General features: G+C 35.1%; 2 protein-coding genes across 2 annotated transcripts in view; both read right to left on the minus strand.

The window, feature by feature from the left end:
* Positions 1 to 9,580: 9,580 nt before the first annotated feature.
* On the minus strand, positions 9,581 to 11,928 carry LOC117341837. Its single transcript, XM_033903697.1, has 4 exons — positions 11,839 to 11,928; positions 11,100 to 11,292; positions 10,776 to 10,907; positions 9,581 to 10,401 (listed from the first exon to the last, which is right to left on the minus strand). Exons 1-4 carry the CDS (start codon positions 11,926 to 11,928, stop codon positions 9,581 to 9,583), a joined length of 1,236 nt encoding a protein of 411 aa, XP_033759588.1.
* A 247-nt stretch (positions 11,929 to 12,175) lies between these two features.
* Positions 12,176 to 18,504, minus strand: part of LOC117341838 — a 57,442-nt gene continuing 51,113 nt past the window's right edge. Inside the window, exons 2-8 of the mRNA XM_033903699.1 lie at positions 14,961 to 15,268; positions 14,417 to 14,597; positions 13,887 to 13,988; positions 13,549 to 13,638; positions 13,104 to 13,270; positions 12,658 to 12,787; positions 12,176 to 12,386 (exon numbers count right to left, since the gene is read on the minus strand). Coding sequence (XP_033759590.1) covers positions 12,176 to 12,386; positions 12,658 to 12,787; positions 13,104 to 13,270; positions 13,549 to 13,638; positions 13,887 to 13,988; positions 14,417 to 14,597; positions 14,961 to 15,268 — 1,189 coding nt within the window. The remainder of the gene's footprint in view (positions 12,387 to 12,657; positions 12,788 to 13,103; positions 13,271 to 13,548; positions 13,639 to 13,886; positions 13,989 to 14,416; positions 14,598 to 14,960; positions 15,269 to 18,504) is intronic.

The raw sequence follows: 18,504 nt of genomic DNA on the forward strand, positions 1-18,504 counted from the left end.
TGTGCTTACTCTTTATATTAATCCGAAGATTTTTAATGTTTAATAGGCGTTTTAAAAATCTGATATGGGCCGACTAACAGCAGAACTCCAGCTATAGTGAAATATCAAAATTAATATCGACTGCGATAGTGAAAACAAGGAGAAAGTCCGGTCCGTCCTCGGGTCGACACTAAATCATTTTTTGTTAGCTATTCAACACATTAGAGTGGATAGAAAACATGCATATATAGTAACATTGATCATTTTTCGACATACCTCACCATACAGGCATTCATGTCGGAATACAAAAACAAGTAAATCTACTCATTTTATAATCCAACTCCGAGTCTATATGTAATGCTAATCGCGTACTAAAATGTCTCACTGGAATCTATTTTTATCATAAGGAATTGCTCTGTGTCACGTGAGATCTCGCCAGGTCAAAGTTATGCGATCATTGCATATATGAAAGGAGTACTGATTTTAGCTGGTCTATTTCAGATAGAACATCAGAAATCTTCGGATTACCTTCATGCCTGTAACGTTTAAGCTCTATACTCTGTTGGAACAATGTATGTCTTGAAACTGATAAGAAGTAAAATGCCATAGCGCTCCTCATAAGTAACTAGGTTTTATTGACCGTAAAATTGTACACGCCGCTAATGATAAATCATTAGGATTTAGCTTAAAAGCAACCCATTTGATATTCTCAGTGTGCAAAACATTTGATCCAACAGCGTAAGCATTGTAACTCCACCTCAATTTGTTCGAGTTGGAATATTCTAAACATGTTTTCTTTCTTCCGCTTGTCTACTATGACACTTTTTATCTTTGGTTTTTCGTTCAGCGTCGTCTCTTAAACATAAGTTACAGGTTTCTTGCCTGACCGAAACTCAAAGTCCATAAAACTGGTACTTGGAGTTTCCTACTTGGCGCTTAGTTTAACGTTAGGGAAAAGACTTGTTCGCTTGTGGTTAGCTTCCCTTTGATAGGTGTAATTCCCATGCTACTTGGTGCAGGTGTAATATTTGAGTGTACTGTTATCCTATTTCAATCAGTTTGTACGTAGGACCTATTAGAATAGCAAAAATACATGTGAACAAGTGAAGCACTTTTAGAGACACGGGGGTGCCGCACGTTAAATGTCACCTGTCCGCGTCTCTGTGTCCCACACTTTTTAAATGAAATAAAATCATCATGAACTAGTTATAATATGGACATAGGGGACGTTAATGATATTGTTTGAAGTCAATATTAAGTAAATACGGACAATAATGTCGTTTTAGACAGTGAATGGTGCATTAGTATTGTTCACATTTGTGTCTCATTTATCAAGAAAAAGGAGGGATACCTATATGCGAAGCCAATAGTTTTCCTCACACAATATCGATAGCATAATGATTAACTATGAAAAATACAGATTGCTACGGATACCATGAGGAGAGTACGAGGGTACAGAGACCAGGTGCTGCGATAAACTAAGCGTCTTCTCATGCCATGACGGCTGGATCTAATCCAGGTTATTCCATATTTTAGAAAAAGGGTGGTGACAATAATCTAGCGCGTCTTACTGCTTTATTTAACCTTACAAAAATGTATATAACCTACTTTTGTCACTTTCATTACATGCTACAGAATGCGAAAAATCGACACAGTTTGTGAATAAGTTTGTTCGTCAAAAGTAATGATGCACGCCATTAATGAACAAGCCGCTGAGGAGTACTGTTGCCTAGATTGACATGCGGCGTTGAACATCAGTACCTGACCTGATTACTAGTATCGGAACACGGTGAAATGTATTTACGATTGTATACACACTTCTAATTAATGAGGTAAAACTCCCGGGTGTGCGTTTATTATTACGAAGGATACCATCGAGTCCATACGTTATTTAGATTAATTGGTTCTTACTCTTCGATAAAGCTCCATGATATTGATAACTTTGCGTTTTCGATCAAATCATATTATTAAATAAACATTCGGTAGTCGTTAAGGTACCATCTCCGGGTGACTCTAAAAGGAAAAGCCCAATTAAATTGTAACAAAATACAATTATAGTTAAGTCACGCGATATGTTCGAGTATGGCGACCAGTTTTAATAGATCATTCCCTTTTGTATCAACCTAATAAAATCTAGATGGTCATTCTCGCTACGTTACATGAACATCTAACAACATCGCATAATAATTATAATATGTAGTCACTGTCCAGTTCATACTGACATTAGGAGAAACGATAGTGATTAAGATGTACAAAATATATATATATATAAAAAGAGTCAAATAGCAATCTGCTGTATGTATTAAGCTATAACATTTTAATAAAAAGAATTTAATGCTGAATATATCTGATATTCACGCAAAAAATAATTTTATGCAAATAAAATTCAATATGACATTTTGTGAATTTTTTATGTGATTATATTGTGTTTTTGAGATATCACGTCTTTTTATGTATCACTATTTCACTGATATTTTAATATCTTTCAATTTATTCTTAAATATGTCAATCAAACAATGAAGAATGCTACCAATTAATATGAAATATACAATTGGAATCCCAATCGCTAACTCAATGCTGATTACCGTTATACAATGTCTGAACATTCCGTATATTGACGCATGCGCTGTAAGCATTTCCTGAAGTCTGCCTTGTAGATCATTAGGTATTCTCACGGATTAATTGGACCTTCAATCGATACTGACAATCTAAACCAATTCAGACCAAATAAACAATGTCCAACAAGACATAGAATGCCATGATTTACATCATTGATTTGTCGTCAGTAAAGGTTCATTGTTTGTCCTTCTGTGTTTACGGAATGATTGCATTTCAAGTCTGGCAAATGGAACGGAAATTTAAAAGTCATCGTGTTTTATATTGTGATACATTCTCTATCAAAAAAGAAAATCGTGATTTTTTTTCGATATTTTAAGGTCTCTTGTGTCAGGAGGATTCCAAGCTACATATAATTTACCTATTCACTGTAATATTGCATTGGGTCAAGTGATTCTTTTATAATTTTTACACGCCAACACAAGATGTGAAACAGCAAATGGTTGATGGTTAATAACAGCCATGAGAAGGTGTATTTGTCAGGAAATAAAAAAAAAAAACAAAAAAACTAATAGATATATTATGATTTAAACTCAAGATGGTATACCAAAGACAAGACTGAACAGAAGATACCTTTAAGTATTTTGCTAAATACCATTATACTTATATATGTATACTTTATGTTTATTCCATAGTTGAGCGTTCCCGAGACAGTGTCGACATTTTCCTGGTATATAAGATCCCTTTACCCACCTCCCAGGCTATTGCAGCTCTGCAGGAACTAGGTATCCCGTATATACGGATGTGCGTCATCATAACAACAAGTGGTTCTCAAGCAATATGTCTACCAAAATACGGCAGCAATCCTAACTTCCGCAAGAATATTTTATACTCTGATGACGCAAAAGAAAACACTGATCAGACACTGACTGGTTGCCATAGCAGTACATGCGACGTTCAATCACGATCCTGTCAACTGGATAAAGACATGACGATGAATTGTAACGGAATTCAAATGTTTAGAACTTGCTTTTCAAAATACAGATGACGATAGCTGAATATTTTATTAAGTCCCCTTTCACTCAATGCGTATACTAGCAAGATATCGGGAAACAGGAATTTCTGTTTGATTGGTCTGTTTGCTGTCCGAGTCCCTGCAACTACACCTGCACGAACCATTACTGCTGAAAACAAATATATGTTCATACAGAAAGGCAAGCATTCGTTAACGACCAATTTTTTTTTTCAATTATGCATAAGGAAGGGAAACATACGAATCTACATGAATACCAAGGAGAGTTACCAGTCAAGGATGATAAACCAAGTTGAAAATTAAATTAGTACAAGTTTGGTTTAATGTGATTCGTGTTGCTCTTACAGTAAACAGGGATAAAGGATGAGTTACGGAGTAAGGATTGATATTCATGATAAGCGTTTTCAAATAGTGATTTTACGATTGTGAGAAACAATGAAGCTGAATTCAACGGCATCGTTACTATCAGTAAATTCTTACATATATATATACGTGTGTTTATATTTTATATAAATTTATACATTTTGCATTATGGCAGATAAAAGGCCATATTCAGACAAAAATGTTATTTTGATAACTGGTGTACATGTTAAGATTTTAAATGAAATGTTTCATGTACATAAAACAACTACAAAAATACATAATATGTACATATAAACATTTTAAAAACCTACATGTAAATTTTACAACTAAAATAAGTATTCCTTGCTTGTTAGCGTCGGTTTAATTAAACATGCGCCTGGTAAACCAACAGGAAGAGTATTAACGTTCTAAAATATATCAAAATAAAGCAAGTCATCGCACGTCACTATTATATACTACATATTAATTTGTAATCGATCAAGAAACTGAAAAAGATATATGCTTACTGCTTCAAATTCCCAATAGTTCTAACGAGGACAACACTTTGTTTGGATATTTCTTTTTCTTTCTTTCTTTCTTTCTTTCTCTTTTTTTTTCATATTCCAAATAATTCTATTCATCAAAACACGAAAGAACGTATAATTAGTTTCCTCACGCAGGATGGGATGTATTCGACAAACATTTTCATTCACAATCATTCCTTCATTCCATTGTTTTGTTTTTGTTTTTGTTTTTATTTGATAAATCACCTATTAGACGGACACTCGGCTACAGGAATGATTTCAGACATTTTCTGTTTTGTATTTTCTAATGCTCTATCATCATATATGGTCAACCTGATGTCGACTTTAGATTACTAATTCTTAGGAAACATAATTTCGAAAACGTTTGACAGGACACATCACCAAGTCACAATATGCTGACAACGAGCGAAACAGTCCAAATCCTAAAATGACGAACATTTAGTGGGAGCAGTAGGTACCATTTTCATAGACTCTGGTATGTCTAACCCAGGGTAAGGGGCCGCAATGGCCGAGTGGTTAAGGTATTCAGCCCGTAATTACTTTCAAAATATGCAAAATAAAAAATCTGAATTTTCACTAAACTTAGAAAGATTACTATCTATACTCCATTATTGAACATATTTATCCACAAGTTTTTTTATCTAACAAAACTTTTTGCAGTATAAAAGTGCCACACAGCATACTGGTTCGGAAAAATATAAAGAAACCTTGAAATCATCATAAAATAATTTATTCAGTTTTCTTTGTACAAAAACAATGGTTTTTACAAACCATAATAACACTAATGACTATATGAGTATCTGCTATTAATACAAGATTCATAATATATGTACAAATAACAATATATTGCAAAATCAACACCACAATTTTCACACTCAAAAATCTGACAGAGACGTTTTAGATGGTTAACTGAGTATAACTAAATAGTTTTCAAAGATAAAATATTTTTAAATACTTGCTGACATGTCTATTGTAACTTTTGAAAATATTTCTGATAACTTTTACCATGCGTAACTTAATATTTTTCAGTTTTACTAACCCTACCCCCCTAATTTCCATGATTCACAGAATTGAATGACAATTACATAAAATGGTATTAGGGTCAAGCTGACTGTAATAAACACTACCTCTTGAAGGCTACAAGTAGACTTATAATTAAAACTGACAAATTTTGATATTTTATGACCTTTTGTGACCTTGACCATGAGCATGACATTTGCAATAATTAATTTTATTGATCGAGCACCTGGTCTTCACTTCGACTATCATAAATGGAATTGTTTTTTACTCTTGATACCACAAGCACCTAAGACCTCAGAAAAAAAGCACATTAATTCACTCATTAATGAAGTATATAAAGAAAATACATGATAAATCCCATGGCTTTGTGCTTGACCATGCACAGATTTGATATATTTAGGTCACTCAATGTTGTGACTAGTAAGTAGATACTGTAATAAATAGTGTCAAAGTTCTCTATACAGCACATAAAGCATGAATAGCAGTTTCATAAAAAGCCAATAACCACATGCTTGCTCACAGTTGCAAGTCCACAACCTGTATACCTACATGTATATATATATATATAACATATAAGGGTCAAAGAAGTAATATGAACAGTATAATCCAGATAACACTGGATCCTCACATAAATGTATGGAGGATACGAATTACTTGTAATGATTATATGGGGCAAAGAAGTAATTCAAACAGTGTAAACAATAAGGTTTGTTAAATTTTCGAGGCAATCCGCCCCATTATCAAAACACAAAAAATTACAAATACAATCACATAATATATATAAGTAGTACTGGAAATACAATAAAATACAATAAGAATAATGTTTGAATAACTGGAGAAACCACAATGAACCCTTCGGCAAACGTGGGCCGAAGGCGGATACTAGCGTGACTGCATCATGTTCAAACACTAGAACGCTATGCGACCAAAGGCAGAGATATTTTGAATTCCCCCGCACGTGAAAGTATTCCGAAGAGTTCAAAGACGATTCGTCCCTAAACACTGCTAGTGGACGACATTGCATTTATATAAAAAATGTTGCATTATCGTCTCTACAGTGATTGATTAAATATCGTGTACAAAGTCTGAAAAACTTTAGAAAAATATGTGTTAGATCATAAGAATTATAGAGAGTGGTGTGAAAAAACTGCTACAAATATTTATCAAGACTGAAAATATAAGAAATACGAATGCCGAAGTGTCCACACAGGACGCTACGGGAAACAGACGATTCGGACCAACTCGGACCAAGATGCTGTTGCATGATGGCGGGAGGCGACTAAATGTGAGTCTCAAAGAGCAACAATGAATAGATGCCCCAAGAAGTACAGCAATTATGAAAAATTTAACAAATTGAATAATTAACTACATGAATAGTCAGATATAATGGTCAGATGGAGAGTACATCCAGAAGACGTCTTTAACGTTCGTTCATACCCCGAGGGTAGCAGGTTTGGAGATTGGTAATCCAGTATCTTTCTCTGGAACGACGTTTCGTTTCATTCCAGGTAGGACAGTGATCAATGGCGACCACCTGCATATCCTTCCAACTGTGACTAGGTAAATTGAAATGCCTTGCCACAGGAAAGTCTGGTCTGTTTTGCTTGATGGAGCAACGGTGATTGTTGATTCTGACGTTGAGCTTTGTGCTGGTTTCTCCAACATACTGCATTTTGCATTTTTTGCAGGAGAGGAGATATACAACATTGGCTGATGTGCATGTCAGTGTTTGTAAAATGTGATAAACACGGTTGTTTATTACACATTTAAACGTGTCTGTGGACTCAGTGTATGGACACAATTTGCACGTTTTTTTGCTGCATGTGTTGAAGGAGCCTGTTGTAACGACCGAGGCAGATGAATGTAATTTGCTGCTCACCACCAGATCTCTTACATTTTTTGGTCTACGATAGGCCAATAACGGTGGTTCTGGAAAGATCCGTTTGAGTGCAGCTGACGACTCGATGATGCGCCAATGATTATGTAAAATGGAAGAAATAGACGGCAAGTTATGATGGAACGTGACAACACAAGGGACCCTTTGTGTCGGAGTTCTGACTTTGTATTCTAGAAGGCTGGCTCTGTCAAGTACCCTGACTTTGTCTAGTTCCCGATCTATCAAAGTAGATTGATATCCTCTAGCAAGAAGGTGTGATTTAAGTTCTGAGCATCGACGTTCGAAGACTGTATCATCGGACACTATCCGTCGGATACGTAGAGCTTGGGAATAGGGAATGCTCTTCGTTGTGTGTGAGGGATGACAGCTGGACGGGCGGAGATACTGGTGCGTGTCCGTTGGTTTGGAATAGAGGTCTGTGTTTACTTTCCCGTCAAGTAAGGTTGAACTGGTGTCTAGAAATGTGTTAGTTTCCGTGGAGACCTCTGCAGTGAATTTGATTGTTGGATGGAACGTGTTTGCGTGATCTATAAATTCATCGAGTGATGTCCGGTTCGAAGTCCATTTGATTTCAATATCATCGATGAATCTGAGCCAGCAGAACCACCGTTATTGGCCTATCGTAGACCAAAAAATGTAAGAGATCTGGTGGTGAGCAGCAAATTAAATTCATCTGCCTCTGTCGTTACAACAGGCTCCTTCAACACATGCAGCAAAAAAACGTGCAAATTGTGTCCATACACTGAGTCCACAGACACGTTTAAATGTGTAATAAACAACCGTGTTTATCACATTTTACAAACACTGACATGCACATCAGTCAATGTTGTATATCTCCTCTCCTGCAAAAAATGCAAAATGCAGTATGTTGGAGAAACCAGCACAAAGCTCAACATCAGAATCAACAATCACCGTTGCTCCATCAAGCAAAACAGACCAGACTTTCCTGTGGCAAGGCATTTCAATTTACCTAGTCACAGTTGGAAGGATATGCAGGTGGTCGCCATTGATCACTGTCCTACCTGGAATGAAACGAAACGTCGTTCCAGAGAAAGATACTGGATTACCAATCTCCAAACCTGCAACCCTCGGGGTATGAACGAACGTTAAAGACGTCTTCTGGATGTACTCTCCATCTGACCATTATATCTGACTATTCATGTAGTTAATTATTCAATTTGTTAAATTTTTCATAATTGCTGTACTTCTTGGGGCATCTATTCATTGTTGCTCTTTGAGACTCACATTTAGTCGCCTCCCGCCATCATGCAACAGCATCTTGGTCCGAGTTGGTCCGAATCGTCTGTTTCCCGTAGCGTCCTGTATGGACACTTCGGCATTCGTATTTCTTATATTTTCAGTCTTGATAAATATTTGTAGCAGTTTTTTCACACCACTCTCTATAATTCTTATGATCTAACACATATTTTTCTAAAGTTTTTCAGACTTTGTACACGATATTTAATCAATCACTGTAGAGACGATAATGCAACATTTTTTATATAAATGCAATGTCGTTCACTAGCAGTGTTTAGTGACGAATCGTCTTTGAACTCTTCGGAATACTTTCACGTGCGGGGGAATTCAAAATATCTCTGCCGTTGGTCGCATAGCGTTCTAGTGTTTGAACATGATGCAGTCACGCTAGTATCCGCCTTCGGCCCACGTTTGCCGAAGGGTTCATTGTGGTTTCTCCAGTTATTCAAACATTATTCTTATTGTATTTTATTGTATTTCCAGTACTACTTATATACTATATATTATGTGATTGTATTTGTAATTTTTTGTGTTTTGATAAAGGGGCGGATTGCCTCGAAAATTTAACAAACCTTATTGTTTACACTGTTTGAATTACTTCTTTGCCCCATATATATAACATATATATATATATATGTTCACAAAACAATTTCATAAATTTTGCTAGAGCACTCAAGATGAAAAGTTTCCACACACCAGTAATTGAGCTTCAAAAAAAAAAAATTACCTGGAATCTAGTATTACAAACAATGTTCTACTATATCTAACTGCCATATTTTTATAGTTTAGGTTAATGACATAGAAACAATGACACCCGAGAGAAGTACATTTGTATATAGCCTCACCATTACTCAGAGAAATAAAATCTCATAACTATTTTCAAGAAAAGTGAAACAATTATCAAATCATAAATGCACAATACATAGCATAATCAATCTAATGAAACTTCAGTTAATCTTGTTTTTCAAATAGATCTACAAGTTTTGGAATAACTGAATCAAGGATTCTTTTAGCAGCTGAGATACGTGGCTGTCCATCACAATTCTTTTGCACAAATATTGCTCTCAGTCCATCTTCACCATCTCTTTGGAAATTTTTTTTCAGATGTTGGAAGTTCAAACCAGAGCCTGCAAAATTTTCAGCTGTTGCATGTTTTAAGATGCCTTGTGCAATTAAATGATGTAAAGAAGGCACATTTTTTGCCTTTTCCGCACTAAAACGCAAAGCATGTTGGGCAATAGGAGAAAAACTAAAAGACAGTGTTTCAGATTTTGATAACTTTGCTTCTTTCAATAGCAGTGATAGTGCTAAAATATCCTCCTTTGCGTCATGAGCGCCGTATGTTTGACCCAGTATTGAGCTCATCAACGTTTCCTGCTTGTAATTTGTCTGCCCTGGAAACACTTTCTTGAATACACTAAGGGAGTCAATACACCCTTCTACACTTTGAAATAACATTTTAGACTGTTTCAAAGATTTCACTGTGTTCATGAGAACAGGAAAATCAAATTTTCTGCCATTATGGGCCACTAAAATCACGTTTTGGTATGTCTGCAGCCAGTTTAGGAATTTCAAGAGACCTGATGTGATGTCCTCAGCATCGACACATTTTCCATGTACTGTCATTTTTCCTGCAGTCACAACTATACCAGTAACTTCCATTGCAGTCTCCCTAATTGGTATCTTTGGGATAATGTAGGTGTTAAAAATAGCATCATTCTCTAGTCCAACAGCAGCTATTTGTGTTATGTGTGGCATGTGTCGACCTCGAACTGAAATTTAGTAGAAACAAAATATATAGAAGGTAAATTACATTCAATAAACATGACAATATTGTGTGTTACAGTTTTCAACAATAGATTTCCATTGTATAAATTTCTCTTTGGAATTTTCAATAAGCCAAAAAATAATCACTCGGACCATTTATGGCTATTTTTCATGAATTATGCAGAGTGTCAGTGGTCCCTTTTTTATGATGTTGGTGACCTTCCAAGTTCTGATGCTAATGACCAAATTTGATTGAAATTGGCAAACATCATTTGGATAAGTAGCATATAAAAATATGAAAAGTTAAAAAATGACAAGCTGCAATAGGTCACCATGAGCTTTGCCAATGTGACGAAGACGTGTTTAACTTGATACATACTCAGGTCAGTAGTTTCCAAGTCAAAAACAACAATGGATGGGGCTCGACTAGGAATGGTGACAGGTTTGAAGTTACCACGGGGAACAGGGTCTGGAATCTTTTCTATATCTACTTGCTCTTCTAAGCCAATCTCTGTAAAAAAATCAAAAAATGAAAAACTTGAAATGAAATACTTCAATAAAAGATTTGTTAAACCCTTTATATTTGTTTTATTTTACAATGATCTAGTTTTGAACGAACATGTATGATTCATTTTTATCTCTAAGGTCATATACAACTAGTACCCAAAACCATTGTGTTCCAGATGGGACATTATTTATGTACCTGATTGGTATGTGTCTCCCTCCAGTGCTTGTGAAGCACACTGTGTTAGGTTTCTCTCTTGTTTGAGCTGCATCCTTCTCCTCTTTGTAGAAGGCAGTTTTGATTTTTTCTCTACCTTTAATCTTCGTTTGCCTTGTTTCTCTGCATAGATCTCAGTAAATTTTCCAGGAGATAAACCAGCTTCCTTGTTTACCTAGACAAAAAGTTTTAGGAATGAATTTCAGAGTACATGTCAAACATTCATCTGAATACAATTCTTGTTTTGAAACGATAATCTATATTTTTCTACACTTTCATGAAATTTATTATGGTTGAAATTCAAAGCATTTATTTCAAGTGTAAGTGATTTTTATTTATCAAAATTATCGAGCCATGACCAAATTATTACAACTCAATTCAATAAAAATCTAGAAATTGAAACTTGCATTCAAACAGGAATGTATCCATGGTAACAGTAACAGCAGCCAGCACCATGCTAAAATATGAACAAACAAAATAACAAACATTCAAATTGAAAAAAATCAAACGAAATAAATAATGAAAATATTCAACTTCGGAAAAATAACAAAAAAGAAACTGAACAAAATTAACAAATGAATGCAAAGGTACCTTTGTAATATAGCTTCTACCCTCATTTATGAAAGCTGCAGAAGCATGGACCCTGAAATCAAGTGCCTCAGAATTGCGTAGTGATGGGACTTTGGTACTCTCAGTGTTACCTCTCTGTTAGCATGCTCACACTGCTGGATAGATCCAAGGTCCACATACTGGCCTGCTCGAGCTGTAACTTGATTAAAAATAGGCTGTAGATGTTTACGTAGATTTTCATCTTTCAATGCTGCCTTGTACGGTAAACTTCTTTGAATATACTTCACTCCAGGATTTCTTATAAAACCACAAAACCTGGCACTACAACATGAATGATCACCAAATTGATGAGGTAAAATTGCTTTCAGGTTTTCTGCCAAGTCATTTTCGTTTTGATTTTTTGATAAGGCATACTTGAAACACTTCTGCAAATGAATCACAACATTTTTGCTTAGTTTCACTCCTTTGCTGTTGTGTAGAGCATACAACTATTTACCGACATTTTTGACCACATGATTCCTATCTAAACGCTTCTTCATGGTTATTCCAAGATCGTGTTTAATTCTTGAAATCATGGTGTTATCTCCGTCCCCCTCGAGAATTTCAACTGGTGTTCCACTATCTTTCAAGTCCTTAATGCCTTGAACACCGCTGACACTTTCCATAAGCCGAGCACTGCCTGTATGGTTATGGACATACCTGTAACATAATACACATAATACTGTAAAAGTTGAAATTTTCACCTATTTGACGGAAATCAATTTTGTGCGAACATTTCAATTTTACTATGGAGCCTATACAATCAGTTGATAACTACACACAAAAGACACTTGAACACCTCATGCACTTGGAATTACAACACACACATGTAACAGATTTTTATAGATACAGGAACTCCCGAGAAATTGAATGAATAGAATTTTAAAACAGTTTTTGTGTTTTTTAATTATTATAAAGTTGTAGCACACACCTATGCTTCCTTATCTTTTGGCCTGGCCGATTCCGCTGCCACCATTTACATGTTCCACAAGTCCTGTGGCCAACAACAGTTTTGACGACCTTTTTTCCATATTTTGCTTTGCTCATAAAGAATGTGTGAGCTGCAAAATAAAATATTATTTTGATTATAGGTGTGGATAAACAATGCTGTAAATGACACTCATCTTTAATCATTACCTTCACAGTAATGTATGGTAATACACGTATGAAATGTCTCTAATATAATGCTAAGGGGCTGAAATATACTATTGTCTCACACAAACATTATACGGTTTTATAAGTATATGCAATATGGTACATGTACAATGTTATGTAACACACTGTTGATGGTTAATTAATGACACATGATAAATCATTATAGGTCAACACTGAATATATAATAATTATATTTATAATGAACAAAACTATGACACTTACAAGTAAGACTGTCAAAACCACGTTTGTGCCATGCAGTGTCTACTGCACATGACATTCCTTGCCTTGTTTTTGTTGGAAATTCTGACATTAGCCTCTTCTTACATTTCAGGTTATAATGAGGAGCTTTTCTTTTCTTCTTCCTATCATGTGGTTTGTCTTTCAATATGCTAAAAGAACAAAATGTGTAACTGAAATTAATAGTCTAATACTAGTATTGAGTACAAAACGTACCAGTAAAACGGGGATTGGAAAATTTTCAACCAAGACCTAAAATAAGAGTGTTGTCTACATGCACTTTATAATTGATAAATATTGAATTTATTTATTCTTCTTGGTTTCGTTTGGAAGACATTTTGAATGATTAATGGGATGACATCTAAAGTCCCATGGATTATGTATCCATGTCCACGCAAGTTTTACTTAGTGTTCAAGGAACCTGTAGTACCTTGAGAGAATGGATGCACTATCTTTAAACTGGCCGAGTTCACTGCGTTCTGATTCTGGTGTCATAACTGTCCGTTGATGTAGAAGTTTTCTGCAATCAATATAATAATCACAATTTTTTAACAAATCTTTAGCAATTTCTAACCTAGTTTCAATCTATGCAGTTGTTTTCAAAAATTCTTAATATCAATTGTCAGTTTTGAGTACTTACAAAAATGTGTTTCATTTTAAAAAGTATATTGACAGATAATTGAGTGAAAAACAGATGGACAACAGCATTGTAATCCGTAACAGTTGCAGGTTCAATGAGGTAAATACAAAACAGAAAAAAAAACTTACTGTATACTTGGTGATGCATCATCAAGAAGACTGATGCCCAAATCATCAATTTCCTCTCCCATTGCCTTCTGGGCTTCAGCTGATTCTTCATAACCTATATCTCTGAAATATAAATGTACAAATCAATATGTTTTGCAAGTAAACCTTAACATATGTGTACACCCACAACAAGGAAATATATTTCAAAGATTAGATTCTTGTCTTAAATATAAAGTATAGTGACTGGTTGATTATCGATTATAATCGATTGCTTCTTCAAAAACTTTCAATTATCGATTACTAAAATTTTATTTGGAATAGTTGCTATACTTTTTTTAATCAGATACATTAAATATTATAGCCAATTATAATCAATTGAAAGATGCCTTCCGATTATTCAAAATGTATCTGATTCCCATCACTAGAAAAAAAAATGTACTGTCATTTTTTTAAAGTTTATATTTTTGTGAAAAATAAAAATACCAGTAGTTTATATAAAAAAATGTGAGGCTATGTATTACAATTAGTATATCTTAAACTACTAAACTTACTCCATTTCTAGTTGGAAAGAATTTTTCGCAGCAATTTCTGTTGAAGACTTGGCAACTGACTCTACAAAGTCTCCTGCTCTCTTTTCCATCACCTTTAAATTCTTTTGGCTAATTGGCTTTAAGTTCAACACTGACAAAAAGTTGTTAACCCTGTCTGCACCACCTAAGCTGTCAATCATTGCTGATAATAGAAGATAATTTTTACGCATGGACATATGTAATGACATTTTCTGGCAATGGGCGGCTAATTCATTTATGACATGTAATGAATCACAAACAGAAACAAGAAAAACGTACTGCATAATAAGTAAAATATACATTTAAACATCAGGGAAAATGTTTACACATATATACATGTATGTATATGTACTACATGTACCAAACTTAATTAGTTGTGAAAATACACATGTACATGTAAAGTATATACTGTAACTTGACGTGGGTCAGAGGCGAGCGATTTCTTATAGATTGTTATGGAGAGAAGGATATAGATCTGAACCATGTAAAAACTATCCTAAAACGTCAACATGAAATTCGTTCTCACCTGTACCAAGCTTGGTTTTGGCCGTGAAACAAGGCATGCCTTTCCTGCTCTCACTCACTCTGTGCATGCTCCCGTATGGCACTCGATTGATCTGTTCACAGTCGGGGTTCTCACATCTCGCATACAAATATCCTCCCAGTCCTTTCTGAAGTTCTCCAACCACGGTGCGATATGTCAAAGGCACAGGACCAAGGCGGCAAAACTTACAATACTGTACATGTGAAAGTAGGATTCCGAATTCAACTATTCGGCGCCCCTCCTTCCAACTCTGATCATTGACATCAATACCCGTATCCTCGCTACTGGTGCTAGAGACATACGAATGATCTATGATACAATTTGCAGCTGTACTACGTTAAGGAACATTTCTTTTCTTCCTAAACTGTCCCCTGGAGTTACGAGCGCGGTCAGCCGTGTTGGCCGCCATTACTGTTTTACCGCTCAACACGAAAGATAACTCTGATCACGAACGACAACTCTTTGACTTCCGAAGATTCCCGATCTGTGAAACATCGGTATTCGTCGGAAAATTGAAGCGTTTACAACCGGAAGTGTTGATTAGGGTGGGAATACCTTAAGGTGTCCCGACACTTTAACACTAGCCCTCCACCTCTTGGTTGTGAGTTCGAAACAAACGTGGGGCAGTTGCCGGGTACTGACAGTAGCTATAGGCCGGTGGTTTTTCTCCTGGTACTCCGGCTTTTCCTCCACCTCCAAAACCTGGCACGTCCTTAAAAGACCCTGGCTGTTAATAGGACGTTAAACAAACAAAAATACAAATAAAAGTCTAAGCCAGGAAAAAGAACCAAAAAATCCCACGCATGACGAACGCTCAACTTAATGCCAAACATGAGGTAGTATCAAGGGATACATTAGAAAGAAGAAAACTGTTTCGAAGGAAGAGAAAGGAACACTTGCTGCAATAATTGATAAGGTTATGTCGTTATTAACTTATTGTCAGCTACGATATATAATCGTTTGTAATAATTTTGTATTTTTCCTTCGTCAGTTTGAAAGTGATATGTTTCTGTCAATCAATTTAATGCAAGTGTAACGGTTTTATTTAGCATTCAATCATTGTTCATTTCGACCTTTAAGTTCAGTGAACTGAGGACTCAATACCGGAGGTATTAGATACTTTACAAATCCTACTTGATTCAAATAGCATACATAGCAACACAATTACCATGTATATCGCAGCACGGAGTGAACCCGAGATCCACACGACATACACAAATAATACGGAGCATTTTAACAATACACATAAAATGATATAAACTCTCTGGGCTGAAGATGAGGTACCTACTTTTTAAACCCTTTCCCCAACTTCTGGCTACTTCATTCATACACATATGAACGGGTTTTACGGTCGCTATTATGGCTTTACGGCCTTTAATCTGATGAGTTAAAATATACAAACTATCACAATGTTTCAATAACAGCGGTGTATATATGTTAGCATCAAAATATATTTTTATATCAAATATGCAAATAATATAAGTCAAAGCATTTCAAAACTAGAAAAAAACTCTTATTCTACATATATCTTACTTATAGGACGCATACACCACAACTGAACACGAGGCATGTAAATATTTGCATTATAAAATGTTTTGATATGTATATTCCATCCGTTTTCAATTATGTTTTATCATTTTCATTCGTATTCAATAAGCTCTATTTTTTTATTATATTATTTGTATTGCATTCTTTAATTATTCAAATATGTTTGTTCTATTTGTATTATCTATATTGTAAATGAATTGTATAATTTTCCGTTTATATTCTTTATTTCACATTAGAAATATTTTGTGTTTGTATTGTGAAACTTTCTATTTGTGTTCTATATATCATATTTGTAAAGTATACATGATACCTCAGTTCAATGAACACTCACCTTCTCATGGCCATGCAAGGGGAAGATGTGTGCAGTGGAGTGTTTTAGCAAGCAATCTATCACCCGCACCTTTTACGGCATACCTCGGGGTAAATAAATACACTGTATCTATATGTATCATTACGACATACCTCGGGGCAAATAAATACACTTTATCTATATGTATCATTACGGCATACCTCGGGGCAAATAAATACACTTTATCTATATGTATCATTACGGCATACCTCGGGGCAAATAAATACACTTTATCTATATGTATCATTACGGCATACCTCGGGGTAAATAAATACACTGTATCTATATGTATCATTACGGCATACCTCGGTGTAAATAGATACACTGTATATATATGTATCATTACGGCATACCTCGGGGTAAATAAATACACTGTATATATATGTATCATTACGGCATACCTCGGGGTAAATAAATACACTGTATATATATGTATCATTACGGCATACCTCGGGGCAAATAAATACACTGTATCTATATGTATCATTACGGCATACCTCGGGGCAAATAAATACACTTTATCTATATGTATCATTACGGCATACCTCGGGGCAAATAAATACACTGTATCTATATGTATCATTACGGCATACCTCGGGGTAACTAAATACACTGTATCTATATGTATCATTACGGCATACCTCGGGGTAAATAAATACACTGTATATATATGTATCATTACGGCATACCTCGGGGTAAATACATACACTGTATATATATGTATCATTACGACATACCTCGGGGTAAATAAATACACTGTATATATATGTATCATTACGGCATACCTCGGGGTAAATAAATACACTGTATATATATATGTATCATAACGGCAAACGTCGGGGTAAATAAATGCACTGTATTTTTATGTATCATTACGGCATACCTCGGGGTAAATAAATACACTGTATATATATGTATCATAACGGCATACCTCGGGGTAAATAAATACACTGTTTTTTTATGTATCATTACGGCATACCTCGGGGTAAATAAATACACTGTATATATATGTATCATTACGGCATACCTCGGGGCAAATAAATACACTGTATCTATATGTATCATTACGGCATACCTCGGGGCAAATAAATACACTTTATCTATATGTATCATTACGGCATACCTCGGGGCAAATAAATACACTGTATCTATATGTATCATTACGGCATACCTCGGGGTAACTAAATACACTGTATCTATATGTATCATTACGGCATACCTCGGGGTAAATAAATACACTGTATATATATGTATCATTACGGCATACCTCGGGGTAAATACATACACTGTATATATATGTATCATTACGACATACCTCGGGGTAAATAAATACACTGTATATATATGTATCATTACGGCATACCTCGGGGTAAATAAATACACTGTATATATATATGTATCATAACGGCAAACGTCGGGGTAAATAAATGCACTGTATTTTTATGTATCATTACGGCATACCTCGGGGTAAATAAATACACTGTATATATATGTATCATAACGGCATACCTCGGGGTAAATAAATACACTGTTTTTTTATGTATCATTACGGCATACCTCGGGGTAAATAAATACACTGTATATATATGTATCATAACGGCATACCTCGGGGTAAATAAATACACTTTA

Source organism: Pecten maximus, chromosome 14, assembly GCF_902652985.1.
Source record: "Pecten maximus chromosome 14, xPecMax1.1, whole genome shotgun sequence".
Taxonomy (NCBI): Eukaryota; Metazoa; Mollusca; class Bivalvia; order Pectinida; family Pectinidae; genus Pecten; species Pecten maximus.

What these genes read in the sequence shown, in the direction of transcription:
- LOC117341837 (XM_033903697.1), bottom strand. Translation starts at nt 11,928, where the DNA reads ATGAAAATCTACGTAAACATCTACAGCCTATTTTTAATCAAGTTACAG. An exon ending in CCTTGGATCTATCCAGCAGT is followed by an intron (nt 11,293 to 11,838) that starts GTGAGCATGCTA and finishes CTTTTTGTCTAG; the next exon opens with GTAAACAAGGAAGCTGGTTT. An exon ending in CTTGGAAACTACTGACCTGA is followed by an intron (nt 10,402 to 10,775) that starts GTATGTATCAAG and finishes ACTAAATTTCAG; the next exon opens with TTCGAGGTCGACACATGCCA.